The sequence below is a fragment of the Zosterops lateralis genome (assembly GCF_965231275.1).
Source record: "Zosterops lateralis genome assembly, chromosome: Z".
Lineage (NCBI taxonomy): Eukaryota > Metazoa > Chordata > Aves > Passeriformes > Zosteropidae > Zosterops > Zosterops lateralis.
This window is the reverse complement of record NC_139800.1, coordinates 28,801,048-28,826,337: the sequence shown is the minus strand read 5'-3', so window position 1 is coordinate 28,826,337 and position 25,290 is coordinate 28,801,048. Positions and strand designations below refer to the sequence as shown.

General features: G+C 36.3%; 1 protein-coding gene across 1 annotated transcript in view; it reads right to left on the bottom strand.

The window, feature by feature from the left end:
* The window catches only part of KDM4C (lysine demethylase 4C), a 258,197-nt gene that overhangs the window by 59,189 nt on the left and 173,718 nt on the right, over positions 1-25,290 (bottom strand). The window contains 1 exon segment of the mRNA XM_083883663.1: positions 23,558-23,666. Within this exon segment, the coding sequence (XP_083739789.1) occupies positions 23,558-23,666 (109 nt within the window).

Below are 25,290 nucleotides of genomic sequence, written 5' to 3'. Positions count from 1 at the left end.
CACACTGATTCCCCTCCTTTTCTTTTTCTTCCTTCCAAAATATGAAAGATATACCTACTGTAAGTTACATCTTGTGAGAAGCATTAACTATTCAACACAAGATGATACTGACATAAGAGATCTCTGGTATAATGCAAATTACTCCCCTATTTGAATGTACTGCAGTTTGAGAAGCAAGGTTATTCAAAATTGGCTCTTCACTGATTTAAAGTGCTACTGATTTGTAACACGAATTTCAGGAAAGAAGACTTGCCTGTGCCCCCAATAACTTATTTTTCATGTTTGGATGGTGAGGTAGCAGCAAAGCTCTTTCTAAGAATTGGTGCAATAGGTTAAAACTATTTTTTCTGTTTTATCATTAAAAAATGTATAAAATACGTCTAGATTATATTAAAGACAATTCTTAGGGAAATCAAATTTTCTCACAGTGTTACCTTTAAAAACATTGTCTTAATTCTATTCTAAAATCATGCTATTGTAATATGGACAATGAAATACGTGTACCTTAAGAGATCTCAGATTTATTAAGTAGGATCATTTTTATTACTAGTGATTTTGACTTCATGCCGAAGTTCCTAATTAGCACACAGTAACAGAACTAGAAGATAGCAATATTTTCAGTATCACTGTGATAAAGAACAAATGCAAAATGTATTCATTAATATTTATAATATCTTTTTGAAGTACTGGATGGCTTGAAGAAACAATTTACCTTTTTATTTTCTTATCACAAATATGAAATTCAAAAGCTTCTTAAAATAAAGGACGAATTTGTTTATGGATAGTTTTGGAAAAAAAAGCTAAGCAGCAACTGTAAGGAGTAACAGCACAATAAAAATTGAGTGAGCACGTGAATGGAATATAAACCATATGTAAAGGGGTTCATCATCTCTGAAGTGCTAAATGCTACTTTTTCAAAGATCAGGGCTCCTACAGGTTTTAGATAGTACATTTTTACTATCTGCATGAAGAACTAGGGAATGAGCAACTCTGCAAAAAAACCCAAAATAAAAAACTTAAAGACAAAAAAGGTTCCATGGATAATACACAGATTATATCCATATGATGCTATTGAAAAATCATGAAGGAGACATGTTGAAATGGAGTAACCAAAATTCAATATTGAAAGCATTCATCTTTGAAAAGCTATAAAAACATGGACAGGCAACATTCAGATGTTACAAATATGTTATACGCTCAGGAATTGATTAAGAACTTATACACTCTATGATCCAGCAATGAGTGTCAGCATTATGGGACACAAGTCATGGTAACTTTCTGCATGTTAAGTCATGTTCTGCACAACATCTGGCTCTGTGGCGTGAAATTTTCTGCTGCCCTTGTGTCATTTTGGCTGAAGTACTTATTTGTGCTATAATACCAACAGTATAAGAAATTTGAAGACATTTAAATGAGTAACATTTCCATTATGCCTTCCCCCCAGGACATAGCAATGAAGCCTTTCTTAGAGAACACCTAAACTTTATTCTTCAATATATGGAATTTTTAATGATAGTGCTTATCCAAGCTGTTACACTTTATAGAGCAAATATGATTGTGGCAAAGGTCTTTTAGCATCTTTTTCACATCAACATAGCTTTTTAGTATTTTGAGCTTCCAGGGTGGCATGTCTGGTATGCTCATCATAAAGATGCCTGAAAACTAAGAAATGGATCTCCCTTGAGGTCAAAATTTGAAAAGGTCACTCCTAGCTGATGTGAGTCAAATTGTGAGTAAAAAAATACTCTTTTAAAATAACTTCTAATGAAAAACTGTGGTAATGCTCACAGAAAAATGTTACAATATATACTTTGTGAAGCATTTTAAATTTAAATGCTTTGTGATAATCGGCAATGTTTTCAGTAACACCAATATTGGTACATGATCTGTGTTTTACTCGTGATATGTTTTCTCTTTCTTATTTGAAACTATTTTTTCCTGCTACTTTTCCTTCTATGTTTTGGGATTACTTTACAAATATAAACAATTAACAATTACATAAAAGTGGTAAGACTGTACAAATAATGCAATTTCATGGACTACACTGTAGTAATTGAGTGTGAAACAGAGTTCTGTGACCATTACTAAAATGCTGGTGCTTCACAGGAAATGCAGTTTGCTTCAAGCTGAAATTTTATTTGAAAAATAGGATGATCAGCAAATCCTGTTTTTCTTACTAAATCAAAAAAATGTCAAAGAATCAGAGAATATTCTGAATTGGAGGGACCTTTCAGGATCACTTAGTCCAGCTCCTGGCCCTGTGCAGGATACCCTAAGAATAACTCCATATGCATGAGCACATTGTCCAAACACTTTTTGAGCTCTGTCAGGCTTGGTGCTGTGATCTCTTCCTTTGGGGAGCTGTTCCAGCACCCAGCCACATGCTGGGTGAAGAATCTTTTTCTAATATCCAGCCTAAACCTCCCTAGAGCTTCCCTTGAGTCCTGTCACAGATCACTAGATATATATTTTTAAAAATAAATAATGTTCTGCAAATCCATCATCTGAGTTTCAAGTAAGTCGTAAGTCAGCAGCCTCAGATGTACAGAAGGCAATTAAGCTTTTTGTCTTCATCTGCTAACTGAAGCTGCATGACATGATAATTAATTCTTTTGAGGTCTGAAGTACAAAAATTATAACAAAAATTATAATAGGTTTTCCTCATAATTCAGTAAGATAGGCTGCACAGATTCTTGAAGATTAAAAATTCTGCATAATCTCTGCAGATTGTACATTCGATTCCACAGCAAAATCAAGAAGACATAGGGATGTTCAAATTCAAGATTTTACACAACAGAAGGAAAAAAAAACCACAAGTATGTTAGCATTAGCATGCAGATTAATAAAAAATAGATAATAAGTTTAGAACCATTCTGTGACAACTCTTGTAAAGCTTTATTACACATCTCATTCTATTTCCTGGCTGGCTGGGATGGACTGCCAGGTTTTCATTTTTATTCCAGCTTTATCTGGTATTGATTTACATCATTAAGGATAGTTTTGTCTTCTAGACAAAAGGCATGCAATTCTTACAAATTATTCTCTTAATTCCCAGCAAATGCAACATAGCTATTATTCAACCAGATTATACTTATTGTCATGGAAATTTTGAAGGTATCTCAGAGCTGGACAGACAGCTCAAACACATAGAACTTCATACCTCTCCAGTGACACTCCCTACCATAATTGTCCTTTACATATCTAAAGATATATTATGTCAGAGTAATGTTAATGTGACTGCATTACAGTTTACTTCACTGCATATATCCGTTTCAATATTTTGGATTACTTAAGCACTACAACAGAAGTTTTAAATAGACCTTATCCTCAGTGGGTCAAGTGACTACAGAGAAGCAGCAAGAGGCAACAGAAATGGAGCTGTAGAGCAGTTGAGTCAGAGCTGAACAGATATCTACCTTTTGTGGGATTCTCCAGCAGACTAGCAGATCGATCATTTCTTCATTGATTTGTTTTTACTAAATGTTCTACATTAGAAAGTTCTCCCTTTTTTACCAGTGAATTTTAGGGACTGTAAGAATTTTATTAATCTGGGAACGCTTCACTGTGCAAAACTAAAGTTGCTGAAAACAGCAATCTCCATTTATTAGAAAAATAATGACAATTTATACATACATGGATGGATATATATGAATTACTGATTGAATTATATCAGCAGATTATCTTTAGGTTTCTATTCAGTCTGAAAATACAAATAGCATTATTATACCAACTTTAAAGAGAGTGAGAGAATGTAGAAAGAAAGAAAAAAAATTTCATTTACTGGTAAGTTTTAGTCATTTTATTATTGTTGTTAAATCAAAAACCCAGCATTGTATTAAACAAAATGGAGTGCATATGTGTCACCTATGATACAATTTTAAGTCCTTTTTTTTTCCTTTTTAAGTCCTCTTATAATGCTACTCTTGCTCTACAGAAGCAATGCCCCTTTATACTTCAGTACCAAATAAGCATGAATACAGGTTCTTAAGAGTACAAAAATTTCCACCATTTCTTTAGAGAAATTAGTATTTTTTAAAATTCTATATTCAATTTTATTAAAGATGAGGTTCTCCAGAAAATCCCTCACATAAAGCAGATTTCCAAAAAGATTTCACTCTTTTCCCCCACTATACCCAATAGACTCCCACTGCAGCTTTTGAGATGAGGTACTACTGCCAATGTGTTATGTGTTGATTTGAGAAAAATAAAAAACAATGTCAGACTCCTTATACTTTGAACACTTAAGAGATTTTAGCATCAAATATAGGTCAAAAATCACTAAACATATCAATAAGTTACACTCATTAAAACAAATCACAAAAAATGGCACTTATATGGTAACATGATGTGACGGTACTACTGCTCTCATAAATAAAGAACTAAAACTTTCACAGTTAAATATTTCACTAGGCTAGATTGCAAAGTTTGACATGTTAAGTCATCACTGTAGGAATCAGACAAAGCTCAGTCTGCTGTAGTCAGGAAGCTCATTATTTCATTAAAATTGCAATGTAGCTAGGACTTCAACATTCCTTTTATTAAAAATAATCATTGAGAAGTTAAATGGTAACTGTTAACCTCCTACACTAGAATTTGGTCTCACCTATAATTGAAGACTAAAATGAAACAAGTAGTCATGATCAATAAAACTGCATTGGTCTTACCGGGTACAGAAAGCAGAAGGATAGATTAAAGGAGTAGTTTACAATTTGTTTAGTACTCCAGAGCAGCAAAAGTGCTCTAAAAAATAGTGATCAACCTTTTGCAATCACAACTAAAACTACAGGAAGGGTCAGTTTTAATATTCTGAATTGCGTCTCTTTTGCGTGCCTTTGGACTATGCTTTATGGTTTTTTATGGCACAGAGGCACACTAACAGCTAAACAGTCCAAGGGCTGTAGCAGGCAAGAAAGTTTCCTAATTATGTCCTCAACCCAGACCCAAGAAATGCAGCTAATTTTGCAAAGATGGCTGAAACACCACAGAAGACCTTCTGCTCCCCTCAGAAGAGGGCCACCTACAACTATAACCTGTCTTTTCTTCCTCTTGAAGGTGATCTTGATATTAGGTGTACATTTCTCTGATGTTGAAAACACCAGTGGTGTAAGATGGGCCATCATCCACATCATCAATTGATGAGTTTCCACACCTAGAGCCTTGTACCCAGGAACTAAGGCATTTGGAAAGGCAAGGTGGGCAAGGAGGAGGTTTGCCTGCCACCCCAACCATATGCTTGCCTCCATTAGCTCTTTTACTGCCTTCTGCCTGGTAGTTGGAGGATATAGGATCCCCTTGATCTTGTAGTTTTTTTCTGGTGGCTTTCCCTGTTTCTATCTCAGACTCCCTAATGCTCCTCAACCTTTTTACTTCCTCCCAAAACTCTTGACACCAGACTGCACAGATAAGTGCTTGGACACACCTCACACCATGGCTCTCACTACTGCCAGATGCTTACTGAGCAAAGGCCTGGCAATGCTCCAGGGAAAATACTGAAAGACAAAGTTCAGCAAGGAGTGCATGTGTTTGCTACAGTCCACCGGGGACAACCTTAGGAGCCACAACACCAAAGTAACTTGGTGTACCACTCCAAGAGAGACATACAAAAAATGATAGCATGACATGGTATCATTTAGACAGTAGACATACTCTGTTGAAAACAATGCAGCTTTTGAGAACTAAAACAAAGAAATTACCCAAAATGATGACTGAAAGCTGAACTTTGCTTCATTAACTTTACACAAACTTTTTGCTATAGGCTGTCTTGAGAAGGAGGAGGAAGCAAATAAGGCCATCTGCAGGCAGCATGAAGCAGCCTCAAAGTCATAGGCCCTGGTTCTTTTGGAGGACTTTAACTACCCTTTCATCTGCTGCAGAACCAGCACAGTGAAACACAAACAGCCAAACAGGTTCCTTGAAAGCACAGATGCCAATTTCCTGACACAGGTAGAGGAGGATCCCACAGGGAATGGTGTGCTGCTCAAATGATACTAACAAACAGGGAAGGCCTGGCTGGAGGTTTGATCATGAGAGTGTGGAATTCAGTACTGGATGAGGAGAAAGCAGGGAAGCAAGTAAGTTTACAACCACAGACTTACGGAGAGCTAATGTTAGCTTCTTCAAGAATATTTCTGGAAGAATTCCGTAGGAACAGATCCTGCAGGGTAAAGGTGTCAAAGAGAGATGGTTGATACTCAAGGATCACTTTCTCCAGGCTCAAGAACAATCCTTCCAAATATGCAAGAGATCAGGCACAAGGGAAAAAAGACATGATGGATAAATAAAGAACATCTCTCATTATTCAAAAGTTAGCAGGAAATACTCAGGAGCTGGAAGCAGGGTCAGGTCACTTGGAATGAATTTAGAGAGGATGTCAGAGTAAGAAGAAATGAGACAAGAAAGATAAAGGTCCATGTGGAATTAAATCTGAACAAGGATGTCAAGGACAACAAAAGTGGATTCTTCAAATACATCAATTACAAAAGGAAAACAAAGGATAAATGCTGGGTCCATTGTTAAATAAACCATCTGGAGCAATGCGCTCTAGGGTAACCCAGCTTGAGCAGGGAGGCTACACTAGATGACCCACAGGGTGCCTTCCATTCTGTGTTTCTGTCTTCCTCTAACTCTGAAGCACACGTTACTTTTCAAACCCTCACATATGCTAATGCCTAAAATCAATCAAACACCTAAACCTAAACATGAAATTACAACTGTAACTTTTCCTTTTCCTCTCCTTCAGAAAAAAAAGCCATTGTAAGTGTACATAAGTGGAGATAGATGACAGGAGATTCCACCTTTGTATTCTGGGTTGATCAACAGGCTGTACCTGTCTCTGCCTCCATAGGGATGCCTGTTGGGTAAGACTCAAATAATCAGCTCTACCAAAATCAGCTTCTTCCAGAAATTCAGAAAGCGGTCTTGTGTTAGTCATTATACCTTTAATAATATACAGTCATCTCAAAATTTAATGTATTTGTTGTTGGCTCTACTATTCATATTCTAGGTTTCACTGTCCTTCTGCAAACAGTGTATACATGACCATCAGCCCAGTAAGAACCTACATTTCTGCTGCTCAGTAAATAATACTGTTTTGCACCTGGCCATGCAAGTTACTGAACGTGACCACACTTTTAAGTCCTGCCATGAGAGTTCTTTGGTTGCAACCAGGCATACAGTGTATCACACTGTTTGTAAATCCATAATCATGGTAGTTCTCATTGAACCAGACTTATAGTGTCACTTGGCTTTCCATTTTTATTGCTGAGTATTTAACTGGCCATCACTTAATATCTAAGCCTAGCAGCTCCCAATCCCTGTGGTATCAGGGGAATAGCTATAATGCAAGGGAGTTTATTTCCTGCCAATTTTAACATAACAGAAGAATGTGTCTTACTCTTTAATGCAACACATGCTCTGCACCCTAAGATCTGAACAGCTGCATGTTTTCTTGGGAACTTACTCTGGGTAGCCACATCAGTTCTGGTTAGTGCAGAAGACACAGGTTCTTCCATCTCCTAGGAAGATGATGATCACCAGTTCACTGTTTTAACTAGTAAGGTGTCAACACCATTCTTTTGCATCCCTCTGTATTAACTGCTGCACCATTCCCTGGTGACTCACACTCCCCAGGCTGTTCTGTAGATGTATGGAGGTGGCCGCAACTCCTCTGGCAATGCATCTCTCTTGAGACTCACCAGATGTGCCTCAGAAAACTGCTATGTACCATGATCGGCTACTCCACTGAGGACCTGGTCAGCTGTGGAGAAGTTTGCCTTGGCAACTGGTTTATCTAACACTGTACTATTTAACAAAATCCACACACTAGCACTTTGGTTATCTAGAGTCTTTCTATTTCGAGTTTACTGCTTAAGATTTGCCATTTACCAGATATTTTAAAAGTTTGAAGTTTTCTGTTTAGATAAGAAGCAATTTCATTGCAAATTAAGTACAGATAATTCACGTAAAGCTCTAAGTGGTACATTCCCAATCTTCCCTAAGTTACAAGCTCTAACCTGCTGTGGAGAATTATATATTCACCTTGGTAATTATTTTAGAATAAAGATGTACCAAGGAATTGCAGCATGGAAAATTCTATGCTCTACAACCTTGCCACAAAATAAATAAATCCAACTTTTTACACCTATAATACAGGACCAGCACCTGTAATAAAAGGAAGAAAGACTGTATACCCCTAGTCTGATTTTTAAAATATTAACTTATTTTTATGTTCACAGTGGTGGTTAGTATAAAAAAGACTTTGATTTACATAGCTTACTCTTCAAACCCTCATTCTTTAAATTTCATGGTACTAAACTGTTCTGATCACCACTGAAATTCCTTCTTCATAGTTAAATATGTGGATCCATAAAACTGTTGGCTCTATTTAGCAACATTACCTCCTTTTGCTTTTGAAGGACCTCAGGATTATGCAGTGAAATAATCTGACCTTCCAATCAAATCCTAAGGAAAGCAGGAAAATTTTAAATCCATACGAGAACCTATACCTAAGAAATCTAAATAATATCAAGAAGTTCCTATAAAACAGAAAGCAGTGACATAGAAATTCAAAAGAAAAAAATTCTCAGATGTGACACCTACTGACAACTGTCATTTTGATAATTTCTATATGAAAGACATGAACCTTCTAATCACAAAAATAAAAGAAACCAAAATTAAGCTAAATGTTCCAATTTTTATAAAAGCCTGGAAAAGAAGTTGAGTTTTAATTTAAACTAAATATTTCTCTTTCCTTTAAAAATAATTCCATATATCCATGGAGCACTATGCTTTTTCATAACATAAAACTCTCAATGCAGCTCTAAAGAAAATCCCAGGCTATTAAGAAATGTTTCTATTTTCAGTAAAAATACTAATCAAAAAACACCAGGTGAGACATTGGTAAGCTCTTAAACATGTCTAAAAGTACATTATGGTCATTCCTTACTCCTTAAAATCATTTCCACAGAATAACTGCACAAGTTTAAGCTTTTTCAACCCCAAATACTTCCTTGACCAAGGGTCAGCACTGTCAGTTAAGCTCAGATCCATAAGCCTGTGCATAGCTGAAATTTTCACAACAAACCCGTTAGCACAGAACACAGTTTCTTATAGGACTAGCTTAATCACTTAAGAATTTGTGTCTACTATCTTAACCACTCTCAAGGAACAGCATGTACTATCAAAACTTGTTGCTGAGATTGAGTTGATAGAAACAAAGTGGGAAGGGGAAGGACTACTACAACAACATACTCAGAATTTTCACCCCTTGGAGGAAAGATAAAGTAGTATGTGGATATCCTTTACATCATTTCAGAACTAGTTGAGAGGCTCTGTAATTGATGGAGATCTACATCAACGATCTACATGCAAACAAAAGGTAATACAAGAACTTAGCTGAGTATTAATATAAAACCATCTTACTGATATGAAAATAAGGGTCTTTACAATATCTTTGAGCCACCTGGAACATAATGGTTACCATATTTACACAAAATTCATCTCCATGAAACCTTCCATGCAATGGCTATGTAATATATCGTAGAGGGTTATCACTATGCAATAGCACAGTTACAAAATGCAGAGCAAAAGAAGGGGGTGGTTTCTTTAGTGTTTTCTCAGTTGACAATCATTAGCATATAGGCAACTATATGATGCATAAGAAAATCTTTAGGACCGAAAAACTGTGTTTTATATACCCAGATTAAGTTAAATGGGTAATCACACGCACTAAGTAAAGAAAAATGTTATAGAGAGATAAAAAACAAAGAAGGATTTTATGGTGTGATCAGTACACAGTGCTCCCTAAGTCTGAATTTCGAACAGCTAGACAGATACAGCAATCCAAGAAGATCACTATGAGATCCCTGTTTTATCAATTCTACTACTGTTCTCATAGTGACAGTGGAAAAGTATGTGTTTATTGCACATACGAAGATGATATTTATAATGATGTATTTAGTTCTACTGCCAAAACTAATACTTGAAAATGTTATGATCATAGTTTAAGAAGAACAGCATTTTTAGTATAGCTACCCTATGTACAGATTTTGCTGCATTGAAAAAACTGAAAACTAAACCATTCAAAAATTATGGCTCTGGCCACCTCAAATGAACTACATGGACAGTACTCATTCCTCTCAATATATTTATGTTATGCATCTTCTTCCTTTACCTTAGATGCAATGTTCATTTGCACTTTGAAGTTTTCTCCTTTTTCTCAAACAATAATCACTAAGGTCAAAAATATTTAGCCATTGGCTGCTTTCCTTAAAAAGTGATCTACAGTTCAAGGTTCTATATTGAGTGATAGGTCAATCCTTGCCTTCTAATCTAAAACAAGAAGAAAATCAGTTTGCAACATCAACTCTCATTTCATACAGATCAAATATACTGAAAGTCTACCAAGTCTCATCCATAATCCCATCCCACTGACTGCTCACTAACCATTTCATAACACTCAGGTTGACAAAGATTTTGATCTTAATATTCCTCTTTTAAAGTAATCTTATAGGAAGGGATAAACCTCTAGTATATCTCACTTATGTCTATGTTGCTTACCTACTCTTGTAATCGCTTTGCTTTCATTTTGTTTCACTTATTTTGAAAATCATGACCAAAAACGGTTGAGTCACATATATCTGGAAATACTGGAACAAATGTTAGTAATTTACAAATACCGTCTAGGACAGCACAAAGCTCTGAATTATACAAATATTTGGTCAGCAAGTACTCCTCTGACACCTGCTTGTATGCTAGTCACAATTACTCAGCTGTATAAACATGGAAATCACCCAAACAGACTGAAAGACAGAACCCAAAAACCTAAACTGTAGTTTCCTGTATTAAGAAAGACATCACTTCAAGAAAGACATTGAGAAGCTGGAGCAAGTCCAGAACAAAGCTAGTGAAGTATCTAGAGAGTAAACCCTGTGAGAAGTGGCTGAGGGAGCTGAGATTGTTTAGCCTGCAGAAAAGGAGGCTCATGGGAGATCTTACAGCTCTCTACAGCTCCCTGGAAGAAGGCTGTAATCAGGTGAGGGTCAGCCTTTTCTCCCATGTAAATAGCAACAGCACAAGATGACACAGGCTCAAGCTGCTCCGGGGGAGGTTCAGGTTGAACAGGATAAATTCTTTCATGGTAATGGTTGTTAAACATTGGAACATACAACCCAGGGAAGTGGCGGAGTTACAATCCTTAGAGGTGTTAAGAAGAAAGACTGGATGTGGCACTCAGTGGTCTGGTTGCCATCATCTGGTTGACAAGGTAGTGTTTGGTCAAAGGTTGGACTTGATTATCTCAGGTCTCTAAATTCTATGATTCTGGAAGGAATGGCAGACACATTCTGCAAACCTTAATCTCCTACATTTTCCACTAATCTAGCAAATTGCATCCAGGATAGCGCTGCAAATTCTCAATTTCTATTTAAAAGCTATCCAATTTGTACTTGCTATAATGAGATAATTTTTACCATGACTAGTTAAAGAACGGGATGCGATTACTGCAAACAGAAAATTCCTAAGAGAAAATAAGACATGAGAGTTATCTCGAAGGCAGCTTTCATAGTGACCACAGTATTTTTCAGATAGATGAGGTGTCTTGAAAGTATGATGAACTGGAAAGTGCCCAGGCATTATAGGCAGTTCTGAATATGCTAAGTCTAGACTGCAAACTGTGATACAGCAGCAAAATTACCCAGCCAGCAGGTAACAGTTACAAAAAGCTAACACCTCTCACAAGTACAGAAATACTCTTCTATGATAGTCAAAAAACAAAAGGCTCTCAACCAAAGGGACATCTAAGTCAAGCCTTCTTAGTCAGAGATCTGGAATTACTCCAAAATCATATAAGTGCTGCAAGACTGTAATTCCTCTGTAATCAAGGAATTTATTTTTAATACTGTAGAAGAAAACCAACAAGCTATAGACCAGATGGTTAGCTGAATATCATACAGGATCAGGTAGCATGAATTTTTCTGCTGTATGTTCCATTCTCTTTCTCCAGACATCATTTCTATAGATATTATGTTGTTTTAACATTGAAAAATAATGTAGATGGCTACTTTCTTATTAAGGGGATGACAAACATGAGACGCCATGTTAAAGACTAAGGTTCCTAAATATTATCTCTTGCTCAGAATAAGAAGATCTTTTTTAAAGAAAAAGTTTGTATTTGCAATGGCTTCTTTATTTACAGTAAAGCTGATGTAAACTTGCTCAAGAGCATATCCCCTACTATTGCTCTGATGTGCAAAAAGCAAATAAATATATAATTTTTCAAATCCAGGATACTTTCTACAGCCTTCACTTGTGTTCATATGCCCTTGTATCTGCCCAGTTTCATAAAGTTAAATTTTCTGAACTATAAGGTTAACATATTCATTACTCATTTTATGAGCTCCATGACAATCTACATATGATTTTGTTATGGAACCTTCTGACACAGCCCCTTCCTTCTCTGCTGAAAAAAGCAGACAGTGACACTGATTCTCCATGAAGAGAATTTTCTGTCATAGTGTCACTCTGTAAAACATAGGCTACTGGACAAACTGGAGGATGATATAGGCTGCAGTGCCGTCCTTATGATGTTGACATTGCTTTAAGATTTGTATTTGTCAGACTTGGACAGTGTAGTCTCTCAGCTTGCCAAGTGCCCTGCTGTGATAAGGTGCAAGGAATAAGTAAGCTGCTTAAGTTCGTAGCTGACAAGACAGATGTAATGCTTGCTGGTAATGAAAACAACACACAGCCATTCCTGAAGACCACATGGCTAAACATGCTGGATATACCTAGCAAATGATCTCACATCACTACATGTACAGAGAAAATATGCCACTTCTCCAGAAACAAAATAGTGTTGTCTGTCATTTGAGGCATTTAAGACATCATCTCTAGTGCAAGCTGTGGCAGCTGTCTAAGAGACCATGCTTTCTCCTGGTAACAGAGGGATCCCAAACAAAACAGCAGCATGAAATAAATTAAAAAGATGCACAGTAAAAAAAGGCAGGACAAATCACTAGTCTAAAAGATGGTGCCATTTTTCCACCAATAAAGATTTATCTAAAACTGATACCTTATCATTTTTCTTGGAAACTGCACATATATACAGCTCACAGAGAGCTAATGGAAAAAAGAAGTAACCCCAGGCAGCAGCTCAGTCATATTTTTTTCTCTTTAAAATGAACATTAACTCCAGCTACTTTAAATCCCCAGAATCTGCTCTGCAAATAAACTTACTACTTTCTTTAGCAGCTCCTTCCAAATAGCAGTCAGCTTCCTAAAGGAAAACCAGTATCTGTTCATGAAGACAAGTTCTCAAGCTTATAACCTGAACTGGATCTTTTTCCCTTCATGGAACAGGTCTCACACTAATCTCCCAAGGATCACCACACAAATGCCTTGTGGCAGAGAACTTTAAGTGAGGGAAACAACAGGAAAAAATTAGTTAAAAGTACTAAAAAATCCAAATTTAACTGCTGAAAGCTAAAAATTCTCACTGAGCTGAGTTTTGAACTATTTCCAGTTATGTCCAAGTAATTAATTTATCAATTATTCATCAATCTATCCTTAAAATACATCAACTCTATGAAATGGCATGCAGCACATGTAGCTAGAAGAAGTGACTGTGCAAATGGAAAGCTGCGATCTAATCACAAACACTGAAACTTGGTGGGACAAATCACACGACTGGAGCACTCCAACTGACAGCTACAAACTGTTCAGAAGGGTCAGGCAAGAAAGGAGGGGCAGGCAATTTGCTCTCTCTATTCTACTTGATTGCACAAACCTGTCTTTGAAAAACAGCAATGGACAGGTCAACAGCTTGAAAATCAGAGGCCAAGCCAATAAAAGAAATCTCATGGTTTGTGTTTATTACCCACCACTCAATTGAGGGGACCTTATTGACAAAATCTTCTTACTTCACCTGCAGGAACCATCACTCTGGCAGGTTCTGATCCAGCTGCAGGGATGTATCAGGACAGTCCCTGACATCTGCTGGAAAAGCAACTTGGCAAGATCTAAGCAGTCCAGAAGGCTCCTGGAGAGCATCAAAGATAATTTCTTACCCCAAGTGACAGACAAGTGCTACTGCACCTGTTGTTTACTGACACAGATGAACTAACTGGAGAGGTCAGATCAGCTGCAGCCTGGGCTGAAGTGGTCGTGCTCTGGTGGAATTTGTGATCTCAAGGGTTATGGTCCAAAGAAAGGTCAAAGGCAGTACTCTGAATTTTAGGAGCCTGAACTTTTAGTTCTTTGAGGAATTAGGATGGGACCCTCCGGAAAACTACACTCAGGAGAAAAAGGAACAGAATAGAACTTAACAGAATAGATCAGAATAGAACAGACATAGATCTTTGAGGACATTTTTTTAGAGCCAAGATCTCTCAATTTCCACCACTGAGAATTTGGGCAAGCAAGGCAGGAGACCAGCATGGCTCAGTAAAGATCTCCTGGACAAAGTGAAGCACAAGAAGGAAAAATACTGACATGGAATCAGGGACAGGTATCCTGGGAAGAAAAGAGAAGTGCTGTCTGGTTATGGAGGAACAGGTTTAGGAAATTAGGAAAGGTAAGGTATAGTTGGAGCTGAATTTGCCAAGGGATACAAAGAATAGTAAAAATGGCTTCTATAGGCATGATGGTCAGAAACAGAAGATTAAAGAAAACGTTGAGGTAATCAGTAATTCTGTTTGCCTCAGTGTTCATTAGCAATCACTCTTCCCACATCTCTGAAGTCTCTGAACCTCAAGACAGGAACTGGAGAATTGAAGTCATTCCCAGTGTAAGAGCAGATCAGGTTCAAGACCACCGATGGGACCTGAACATACACAAGTCCATAGGACCCAGTGATATGCATCCCAGTGAAATTTCATAATGGAATTGGTTGTCAAGCCGTTCTCCATCATATCTGAAAAGTCATGGCAATCAGGGAAAGAGCTCACTGACTGGAAGAAAGGGAATATTGCACCCTTTTTAAAATGTATATTTATAACAGAATTTTTTTTCTTGCATCATCTTTGTATCCGAGGTAAGGCGATTTTAACTGGAGCACCACTGCAGTTGTTACCAATTAAATATAAGTCTAATATAAGGGGTTTTTATTAAATATATGTTTTAAGCAGTCTTGAATGAGTTTTGCTGTGCTACTGATGATATAAACATTTTGAAAATCCCAACAGTTCTTCACACATCAGTGGGTGACCACCTCATCACCATTTTATTCCTTGGAAGTCCCCAGTGTTTCATGTCCTCCAGAATCTTTGAATAATTTGAGTTGTTGACAGTTGAAACTGTCTAGTTTCAGCCCCACTGCCCCTCAATCAGGTTGCTCAAAGCTCCATATAACCTGACTATGAACACTTACAATGATGAGACATCACGAGTTCTGTGGGCAGCCTGCTCCAGCATTATACCATTTTCAATGCAACAAAAAAGGTCTTCCTTGTATCCCCATCTAAATCCACCTTCTTTCATCAAACACTTGCTGGTAGTCCTGCCAGTGCAGGTCCTAGTAAAAAAAAATCTTTCCCTGGCTTTCTTAGGGTACTTCCTTTTAAGTATTAAAAGACCTCAGTAAGTTTTCACCAGAGCTTTCTCTTCTCCAGGCTGAAAAGCTTCAGCCTTCTCACTCTGTCTTCATAGCAGAGTTGCTCCTGCCCTTTGGTCATTTTTGTCTTGGACCTATTTAACAGGTCCATTATTTTTTCTTGTGCTGGGAAATCCCAGAGCTGGAAGAATGACTCCAGCTGGGAGTACTCTGGCAAAAGTGGAGTAGAGGGACAAAGTCCCCTCTCTTGACCTGCTACTGGCCATGCTGCATTGCATGCAGCCTAGGATGCACTTGGCTTTTTAGCTTTTTGGGTTGTAAGTGCACATTGACAGCTTGTGTGCAGCTTTGTCCCCTTTTCTCTCATGTAATTCTCTGCAGAGCTGCTGTCAATCTGTTCATCTATCAGCCTGTATTGATATTTGGGATTGTCCCAGGCCTGAACAAAGATGTGATACATAATTATGGAAGAATTTTTCAGTTTTAATTTACATTTAAAAATATTATATGTATTTAGTCACCATAAAAACAAAAACCATGCACATAACTTGCAAATGGAATAATCAGAGATAAATTTTCCTGGATTATCGTGTCTGCAAATTCTTTTCTTACAGATATAAACCTGGTCCCAGTCCTCTTTCTCCGGACTTCTAAATTCTGCATACACTGGACACATTTAATCCTTGGCAGTTACTACATTTATAATAGCAGACATGTTTATGTCTTTTTCTGTTCATGTCTTCAGACATTATTTATAGTAATGCATTTCTAACACTTGCCATATCTTTCATAAGACTTAATAGTACTGCACCACTGCAAGATTGTCAAATACAAATTTGACAGTTCACAATAGGATCTGCACATTATTCTGACAGAAAGTACTATATAGCCGGCAAACTATAATCTTTCAATATCCTTTTTAAAAATCTTATGAACACCGTGACTAAATCATATATAGTAAATTCTATTTTGTATATGATGGCATAGAGTCATTACATTTTTTAATAAATTATATGTTGCAGTAAGCAACATTTGCATTATTTTTAGTTTAACACTTTTTAAAATCAAGTGTATTACTAAAAGCTATTTCATTAACAGTTACAAAACAACTTGGAAATATCTTAAAATCTGTCTATTTTGGTCCCATTGCCTGTGAATGTGTGCAACGATCCACTTTATACATGACTGTATCTATAGCATAGCAATTGTACTCAGTGGCCCAGCAATATTTTTGGAAACACTGAAAAGGAATCAATACTTCTTTATATTACCAGAAATGCATAGTTACACTGGTATACATCGCTGCAAATGGTTCTCTACCTTTTCACAAACACAGCTGCAAAAGTTCTACTAGCTTACTGTACTTTAACAAATGAATTTCATTACAAATTAGAACATAGAAGATGAGCAGTGTCCTCAAATATCTTTAATCCTTTTCAATCAGTAAAACAGAATGACATGCAGGAGAATATGTGCCCATTCTTTTAAAAGCTCATACAAATTTTTGCTTTGATTCTGTTCTTCAGTGCCATACCACTGAGAAACCTCTATATTTTCAGAATTGATGTACCTTTCAATACTATAATCTTCAGCTTTCAAGCTCACTATTATTTGCCTTCAGGTGCAAATTTTAAAGTGTACAGCTTTCTAAAAAACCTTTATGGCTTCAGCCAGATTCTGAAAGGCTTGTAGATCAGTCATCATCACACTGTAGATTTCTTTTCAAAATAATGTTCTTCAGTCAGAGTACACTTGTGGTTATACTCGGTTCACTTGTCAAATACAAATCTGAGGTCATCAAAAGCTTCAGGGCAACTTCAGCTATCCCAAAACTCATTTTCTACCTCTATTTTGTTAGAGAAATAGTATTTCAAGTATAAAAATAATAGGAAACTCTAGAGATAGAGAAACAAAGGCATCACACGTGCATGTTTTAGTAAAGCACTGAAGTGACTGCCTATAAGGACAAAGTCAATCCAATACCCAAGCATTTTAAAACATTAAAAAAAAAAATCAAAAGGAGATAAGGTATTTCACTATGAAGTTGATATATATTCTAATGAAATCATGATTTTAGAGCTGACATCTCAAAATACATAGGTCTAGGAACGGATGCTAATGATTCTATATAAGCATTTCTCTTGTAATTGATGAAACGTTTAAACACTCTCATTTACAAGGTCTACATTCATTTTAAGTCACATACCTGGCAAGGCTGAATGGTAGACTCAATATTCCTATTGGCTTGGATTCCTTGGCCATATACTAGCACAGGCTTTAATTTAATTCCAGTTTTAAGTCCTATGTTTTATTAAAATAGAAAAACAGACAAGAGAGCACTTTCTTTCAAAGGCTGATCTGATATTCGAGAGGTCAGTCTGAATTTTTCATCTCCAGAGACTGATTTATGCAGCTATAATTCATATTTACAATTAAAGCTGAGCAATTAACACTCTTTTGAAAACAGAGACTATCTAGGTACTTGGGGAAAAGCTTTTCCCTTCCCAAAGTAAAACTGAGTTTTATCATTGACTTTAACATACAAAGAAGTCCAGTTTGTTTCCTACAACCCAAAGCCCCACATGTATAAATAGTCAAGGAAAATGGAATTTTAGAGACATAAACATACACCAAGCTTCTCTTGGAGACTTCAAGACCAATGGACCAAGGCAAAAATAAATTTAATAAAACTAAACTCAGCTGGAAACCTAAGCTTTGTCTGCTTTGGGTAAACTGTTGGATGCTATTTAACAGCATTGGAATGGAAGCTGATACCACATTCTTTTACAGCATGAATTCTACAAATTACATACTTCATCCAACTTGTCATTAGCTAAAACTCTGTAATTACATTTACACAAATTTCAAATGGTGCCCCTGCATCCCATCACTTCTCATCAACTTTGCCTCTCTTTTATCTGCTCCTAACATTTTCACTGTAATTATAAGTACTTGAGTTAGCATTTGTGTATTTCCTATTTTCACACTGGCTCATGTCTGCTCTTAAACTTGGAGACCACTGGAACAGAAACCAGTTGAACTACGTGTCCACGAAACAGCTAGCATAATGTAGTTTTATGCTAAATATTGGTTTATAATGTGTGATATGGTAAGGTATATCCCTTCAGCCATTTCATTTTAGAATCTGTACTTAAATGTCCATATTCAAGTTATTTCTTTCCTAGCTTGGTAATTACAAATTGTCATTCCACATAGCTATTTGATTAAGTGTCTGATAAAATGAAAAAAGAAAGCCTGATTCTCTGACAAAAGGACAAAAGGATAATCTCATTTTTCCACTCCTTGGAAAAATAATTTTAAAAAAAATTAAAAAGACAAAATATATAATCACAGACATAATGTGGAAAAACTACAGGTTTCAGCATCTTCGTGGCATGCTCTCAACACTGAGGTTGCCTAGGAGGCCTCTTGCTCTCACATGAAAAGTACAACAATATAATGGGTTTATACCCCTAAAATAGAAATTATTTCACCAAAGTGTATCACATGCTTTTATCTCCCTGTGAAAAACAAAGCAGCCAAATCTTCTGTTTATTTTGTCTATTTGCATTCAGGAAAAAATTCAAAATATTTAATTTTTAATGAAAATTTCTCTGTCATTTAAGTTTTCAGCAGTGATAGTACATGACACATAAATACTGGAAAAGCCATAGTAATATGAAAACATGTTGGCATGCTATAACAACCCAGTAATTTGCAAATATGAAGCAGTACAATAAAACTACTGCTAGTAAGATACAAATGCTGAGTTTTACTCTGGAAGAAATTAGTATATCTTGAATATCTAATAGTGGCAAGACTGACAGGAAATACACTGATTTCAACCCAAAATTTCTAGTGAATTGAAACCATTCAACAACAATCACTACATCTACTAGCTAAACAATAAAAAAAAGCCTACCAATATGTTCATGTTTCCACAGATATTTTTTTAATTTGTAAAAAAATTAAACATTGGCTTTTTACTTGCTTTTCTACTTCTTTGTAGATGTTACATTAAAGAATTGCAGGTACTCCACTACAGATCTCTAAAAATAGTTATTCTGCTTATTTGGACTTCTTACTATTTCAGGGGGAGGAAGAGGGAGGACAGGGATAGAAAATGTTTCAAACAACTAGAACCATTTCCTCCTACAGTGTAATATATAATTTTGGTATGGCTGAATGGTAGTACTTAATCTATTCCTTTATAGTTTTTTCCACTGTATTTTGCTCATTTAAAAAAAAAATTGACAAAACACATCCTAAACTTTGTAAAGGAAAAGTGGCACAGTAGAGAAGCTCACATTTATTTATTACATACTTCATGCTTTATCACAAAATGGATTATAAAAATAGGCTCAAAATTCCTTTTTATTTTTAAATTACTGCTTATGAAGGCTCAGTATCAAGAAATTATACACAAAGCTTGCTTTCCTCTGCTAACTCTCTGGCTTGAATGATGGAAAGAGATGAACAAAAGTGTCTTTAATTTATGAAACAGGCTAGTTGTGAAGGTGGAATTGGCTGCTGAAGAGCAGCACTGAGTCGCTAAAATTTCAAAGGGCAAAACTGATCTGCATCAATTGCTCACATATTCCCAGGTGTGAAAAACTCACTATGCTTTTACAGAAATTAACAGCAAGGCAGATGGTATAACTGTCTACTGTCAGGTATAGAGCAAATGGTAATGGAAAGGAATGAAAGGTAAGGATGAAGTGGGGTTGAGTGGAGAAAGATGAGGGAGAAATTCCTAGAGAAAGAATACATTTGCATGTAATCCCTGGGATTACTCTGAGGAAAAATATTCAGTGCCAGTGGGTATGAGAGCTTGTTATTTTGTAGCATCAACAGTCAGGAAGTGAAGAATTATTTTAAAGATCATGTTTGAATAGAGAGTAATGTGGCAAATATACACAAGGCTAGAACATAGACAGAAGGCTATTGGCAGCAAACTCTTTAGAGAAGTAGGAAACCCATGTTTCAGGAAACAAGAGAAATATGTTACAAGAGGTATCTGTTACAAGAGGTATCTGATATAGTGTTTTTGAGAAAATAAAAGTATCCACGCAATTCTACTATGTCTATGACTATGACTATGTCTATGTCTAACTATACGTATATGTATACACACACATATTCATTTTATTTTTAAAATACATTCTAACATCATGTCATTCAGGAAACTTGGTTTAGCTAGGGTATTCACTCTGAAACTAAACAGAGTAAAATCATCAGAGGCAGTAATTTACTGGCAACAAAAGTCAAAATTTAAAAGCAGACAAACTGCTCATGTTTTTAGGACAGATTTTTTTCTGCTCTGTTACCCAAGAAGCAACATTTTATTGATCCGTTGGCATAACATCATTACAGAGCCTTTTGAAATGGTCAAACTGCTTACTTCCCTTAAATTAATACAAATCTAGCTATTTAATTATAAATTTAATGTCAGAAATTAAATCTTGGAATAATATGGTTTAATGAGCCAACCAAGATTCTGGTACTTCCTTCCCTCACAGAAAGGCTGTCTTCTACCTGCAGAACTACTACATTAATGACTCTTATAAAGTACCCTGCCTCTCATTTTTACTGTATTCAGCCGAGTTCCTTCTTCACAATGCTCATTCCACACAAATATAAAAACTCATCTTCTTTAAAAAACAGTGTTAAGGAAGGCAAGTACTCTATTTCTAAACATCAATGTATTTGCAGGACACCATATGCTTACATACAGCTTTATACAAGTGGTTTAATGTCATTTTATATTGAAGGAGGCATCAAAAACTGAAAAACCACTAAGGACTAAAAGCAGTATTCTACCCACTGAAGGAAAAAATAGAATAAAATTTAAGAATTCATCAACTGTTCATAATTGATTAACATAATTGCTTCATATTCAGCCAAAATAACCTAGGTTAGTAAATCATTTAATTTCAGAAATATTGGCTCCACACCTTCATAATCAATAATTTAAAATTAATTCAAGCCTTTTACAAAAGGCTGCTGTTAGTCTTACAGTGTTTGAGTTATAGACAGTCCACAGAATACATTTCAACATCTGATGAATGAATGAATGAATGAATGAATGAATGAATGAATGAGTGAACGAACAAACGAATGAATGAAAATGAATGAATTTAAATCCAGTTGGTGACCAGTTGCAAGAGGTGTTCCTCAAGAATCAGGGCCACTTCTCTTTAGTATCTTTATGACCTGGCCAAGGGGATCAAGTGCCTGACCAGTTTGCAGATGACACCAAGCTGAGTGGGAGTGTTGATCTGCTGGAGGGCAGGAAGGGTCTGCAGAGGGGTCTGGACAGGCTAGATCAATGGGTCAAATCCAGTGGTGTGAGGTCCAACCATGGAAAGTGCTAAGTCCTGCCCATGCCCTGACCAGGTGGCCAAGAAGGCCAATAGCACCTGGCCTGTACCAGCAATAGTGTGACCAGAAGGACCAGGGCAGGGATTTTCTCCCTATCCTCAGCACCGGTGAGGCCGCACCTCAAAACCTGTGGTCCAGGAAGGATATTGAGGTGCTCAAGCATGTCATGAGAAGTGCCAGGAAATCTGAGGAACGGCCTGGAATACAAGTCTTGTGAGGTGTGGCTGAGGGAGCTGGGATTGTTTAGCCTGGAGAAAAGAAGGCTCAGGAAGAACCTTATCATTCCCTACAATTGCCTGAAATGAGGGTGTGGTAGCCTCTTCAGCCAAGTAAGAAGCAATAGGACAAGACATAATGGCCTCAAACTGTCCCAGAGGAGGTTAGGTTTGATAGCAGGAGAAATTTCTTCACTGAAAGGATGGTTAAGCTTTGGAACAGCCTCCCCAGGGAAGATGGATAATGTCACCATCCCCAGAAGTGTCCAGAAAATGAGTAGATATGGCAGACTGAGATAAGGTGTGCTCAGTGGGTTTTGTGTTATTCAGTCAAAGGCTGGACTTGATGATCTCGGAGGTCACTTGCAACAATGTTTCCATTATTTTTGTGTTTTCAACCCTTGAATTAACAATTTTCAAGTCACCTTACATTTTCATGTTATAAACACTCTTTACATATGTATTTTATTTTTAAAAGGCCATGTGAAAACCAAAGGTTTTTTTTTTCAATTCTGAACAAAAATTCAAATCAGATTCCCACTTGAACAACAGGCTATCAATTTTTAATCACTCCAAGTTGCATTTACACATTTAGATATACAGCTACAAAAGACAAAAAATAATGAATGGAATAAAATGAAATTAAAGTATATAGAGAGTGAAAATATTAATACTTCAAAATAAGTGAGTACAAGGTAAGGTAGACCAAGAACCACACAGGAAACAGTGTGATGTGACCCAGAAAACTTACACTTCCTCTAAGACTTTAAATGGGCCACTGACCACTTTCTTTCTACCTGATAACATCACAGCCATGCACATACTGACAGATGAAGTAATTATCGTATAACGTAGCAAAAAAAAAAAAAAAAAGCATTTTGCACTTGTGCACATCCTCTTTTTAAGTACATCAGTGTTTGTCAATGATACTGTTTAATGTGTAATTTATTGTATGCATATTTTCCAATACCCTAATGGCAGAGATATCATGTAACAGACAGATCATGCAACCTTTCACCTTTATAAATAGCTGAGGTAAAAATCAATAATAAAAAGACCTCACAAATATGTACTGTGTAGTATTTACTGTCTTTTTGAGTTTAATCACCATTACAGTTCCAAAAATGTAATATTCACCGTTGATAGTGGTCAAGTTTGTTATTCTCTTGGGGAAGAACAAGTTTGAATTGCATTTAATAGAATACCAAAGACTGTTAACACTGTTAATGAAATGCCATTATGTTTCAAAAGGCCCATATTGGTAAAACCCTGGTTATTTATTTCTTACCTTAAAAATAACTTACTGCTTTTTACCTGGCAATAATCATCACAATTCAGATTTTTAATACATTTCAAATATTGGAACACCTTAATAGTAATGCATATATGGAGCATATATTAATATACTACTCACCAATTTTAATCTTTGCAAAGGTATTCTGCTAGTGTCTATCGGAGTACGCTCTGTGACATTACCAAATCTGACTTCTGGGATGGCAATTGCACATATTACATGTGCCCACCTGTGAAAAGTGGCAAGTCAAAAATACCACCAAAAAAACCTCATAGAAATAAAAGGTTTTAAGTTGTTGCTTGCTGTGTATTTGGCTTTTGCTTTTGGTTTGGTTTTCCTAAAGCTACTCATCTGTAGTTACTTCCTTATTAGGCTTTCTTAAGCTTCATTAGCACATTTTAACAAACCTTGCAGCACTACCACTTTGTGTCAATTAAATTTCAGACTGAGGTTTTATTGCACCAATTTTTAAGCATGTTTTACTTTTTATTTAAATATGAAGTTTTTGTAGATGTGCTATTCAGGTACATACATAAACATCACACTATTTGGTTCAAGTGTAATTTATCATCTACAGCATTTATTACTCACTAGTAACATTACTCAGACCTGAGAATCCATTTTTATACAACAAACATGATTAAAATCAATCATGTATCTATCAAAAGGCAAAATGAAATGCAAATGCTATCAAGGCCTTCTGTCTATAGACACAACAGCATCCAAGCAGCAAAGTGATCAAACCAACAGTGGAATGCCCAAGATGAACTGGATCTCCTTCAGTGGCAAAAGCGCCTGCAAATGCCTAAGACCAGTGTTACATTTAAGACTCCAATGTAGCATCAGGTTTGTCAGATGATACTACACGCTTCCTATATGCATCAGAAAGCACTCCAAATCCTCATGATACATGAAACTCAAAATAAGAAAAGCTAAAAGAAATACCTAGAAGTCTAAAAATAATGTTGAAATTATATTTCATGAAGCAAGAGTTAAGCTAATGGCACTTCTATTAACAAAGAACAGCTTTCTGAGGCTACTTCTAAAATCATTTTGGAGTAGACAATACGTAAATCTGAATAAAGGAAAACATTTCCATTTTTGACTCATATTCCTTGTCATTTACTGTATGTCTGTTTTCATTACCCCATTTGCTCTATTTCTCTAAACTCTGAATGCTTGCCTCACTCCACTTCTTGTACATTTTGAAGAAACACACATTACATGAGCATTTTAGCAGATTAACAGGAACGTGGGCTGAAGCTGAAGGAGATGGAGGGTGATGGAGAAAACAGAAATAATTTCTCTTTCCTGCACTAGAGCAGCAATATTTCAATAACTCATTTTTGACAAAAACATCTGTGAAAATATAACATGACACACAGCGACCAAACAAGCTCCTGTCATGTGACTTTAAAGTTGTATTGGTCGAAGTGTGAAATAAGAGCTGTACAAAAAGATGTCATATCAATTAGTAAGTTAAACAGTTCGGCCCAAATAAAAACAGATAAAGTTCAAAGATCCATCCTTTTATTATGGTGACAGTTTGTTCATATTTTAGCTTACAGAAAAGAGTCTTGTTTTGAGACTTTCAGAAACATTTTTATAACAGCCATTTTCATTCCATTGTGACCTGCTCACCTGCTAAACCACAATGTCTTATCATCTAAGCTTTATGAGACAGAAATGCTATAAATGAAATGCCTCTTCAATCATTCTTCAACTAAACATCTATCCTTTGACATCTCTCAACCTAACAGACTCAAAACAATTGCTGTGCTCTGCTGAATAGAAGGAATCTCAGCCTTCCTATACAGCAAACTACTTATTTCATGCACATATACCAGTCTGAT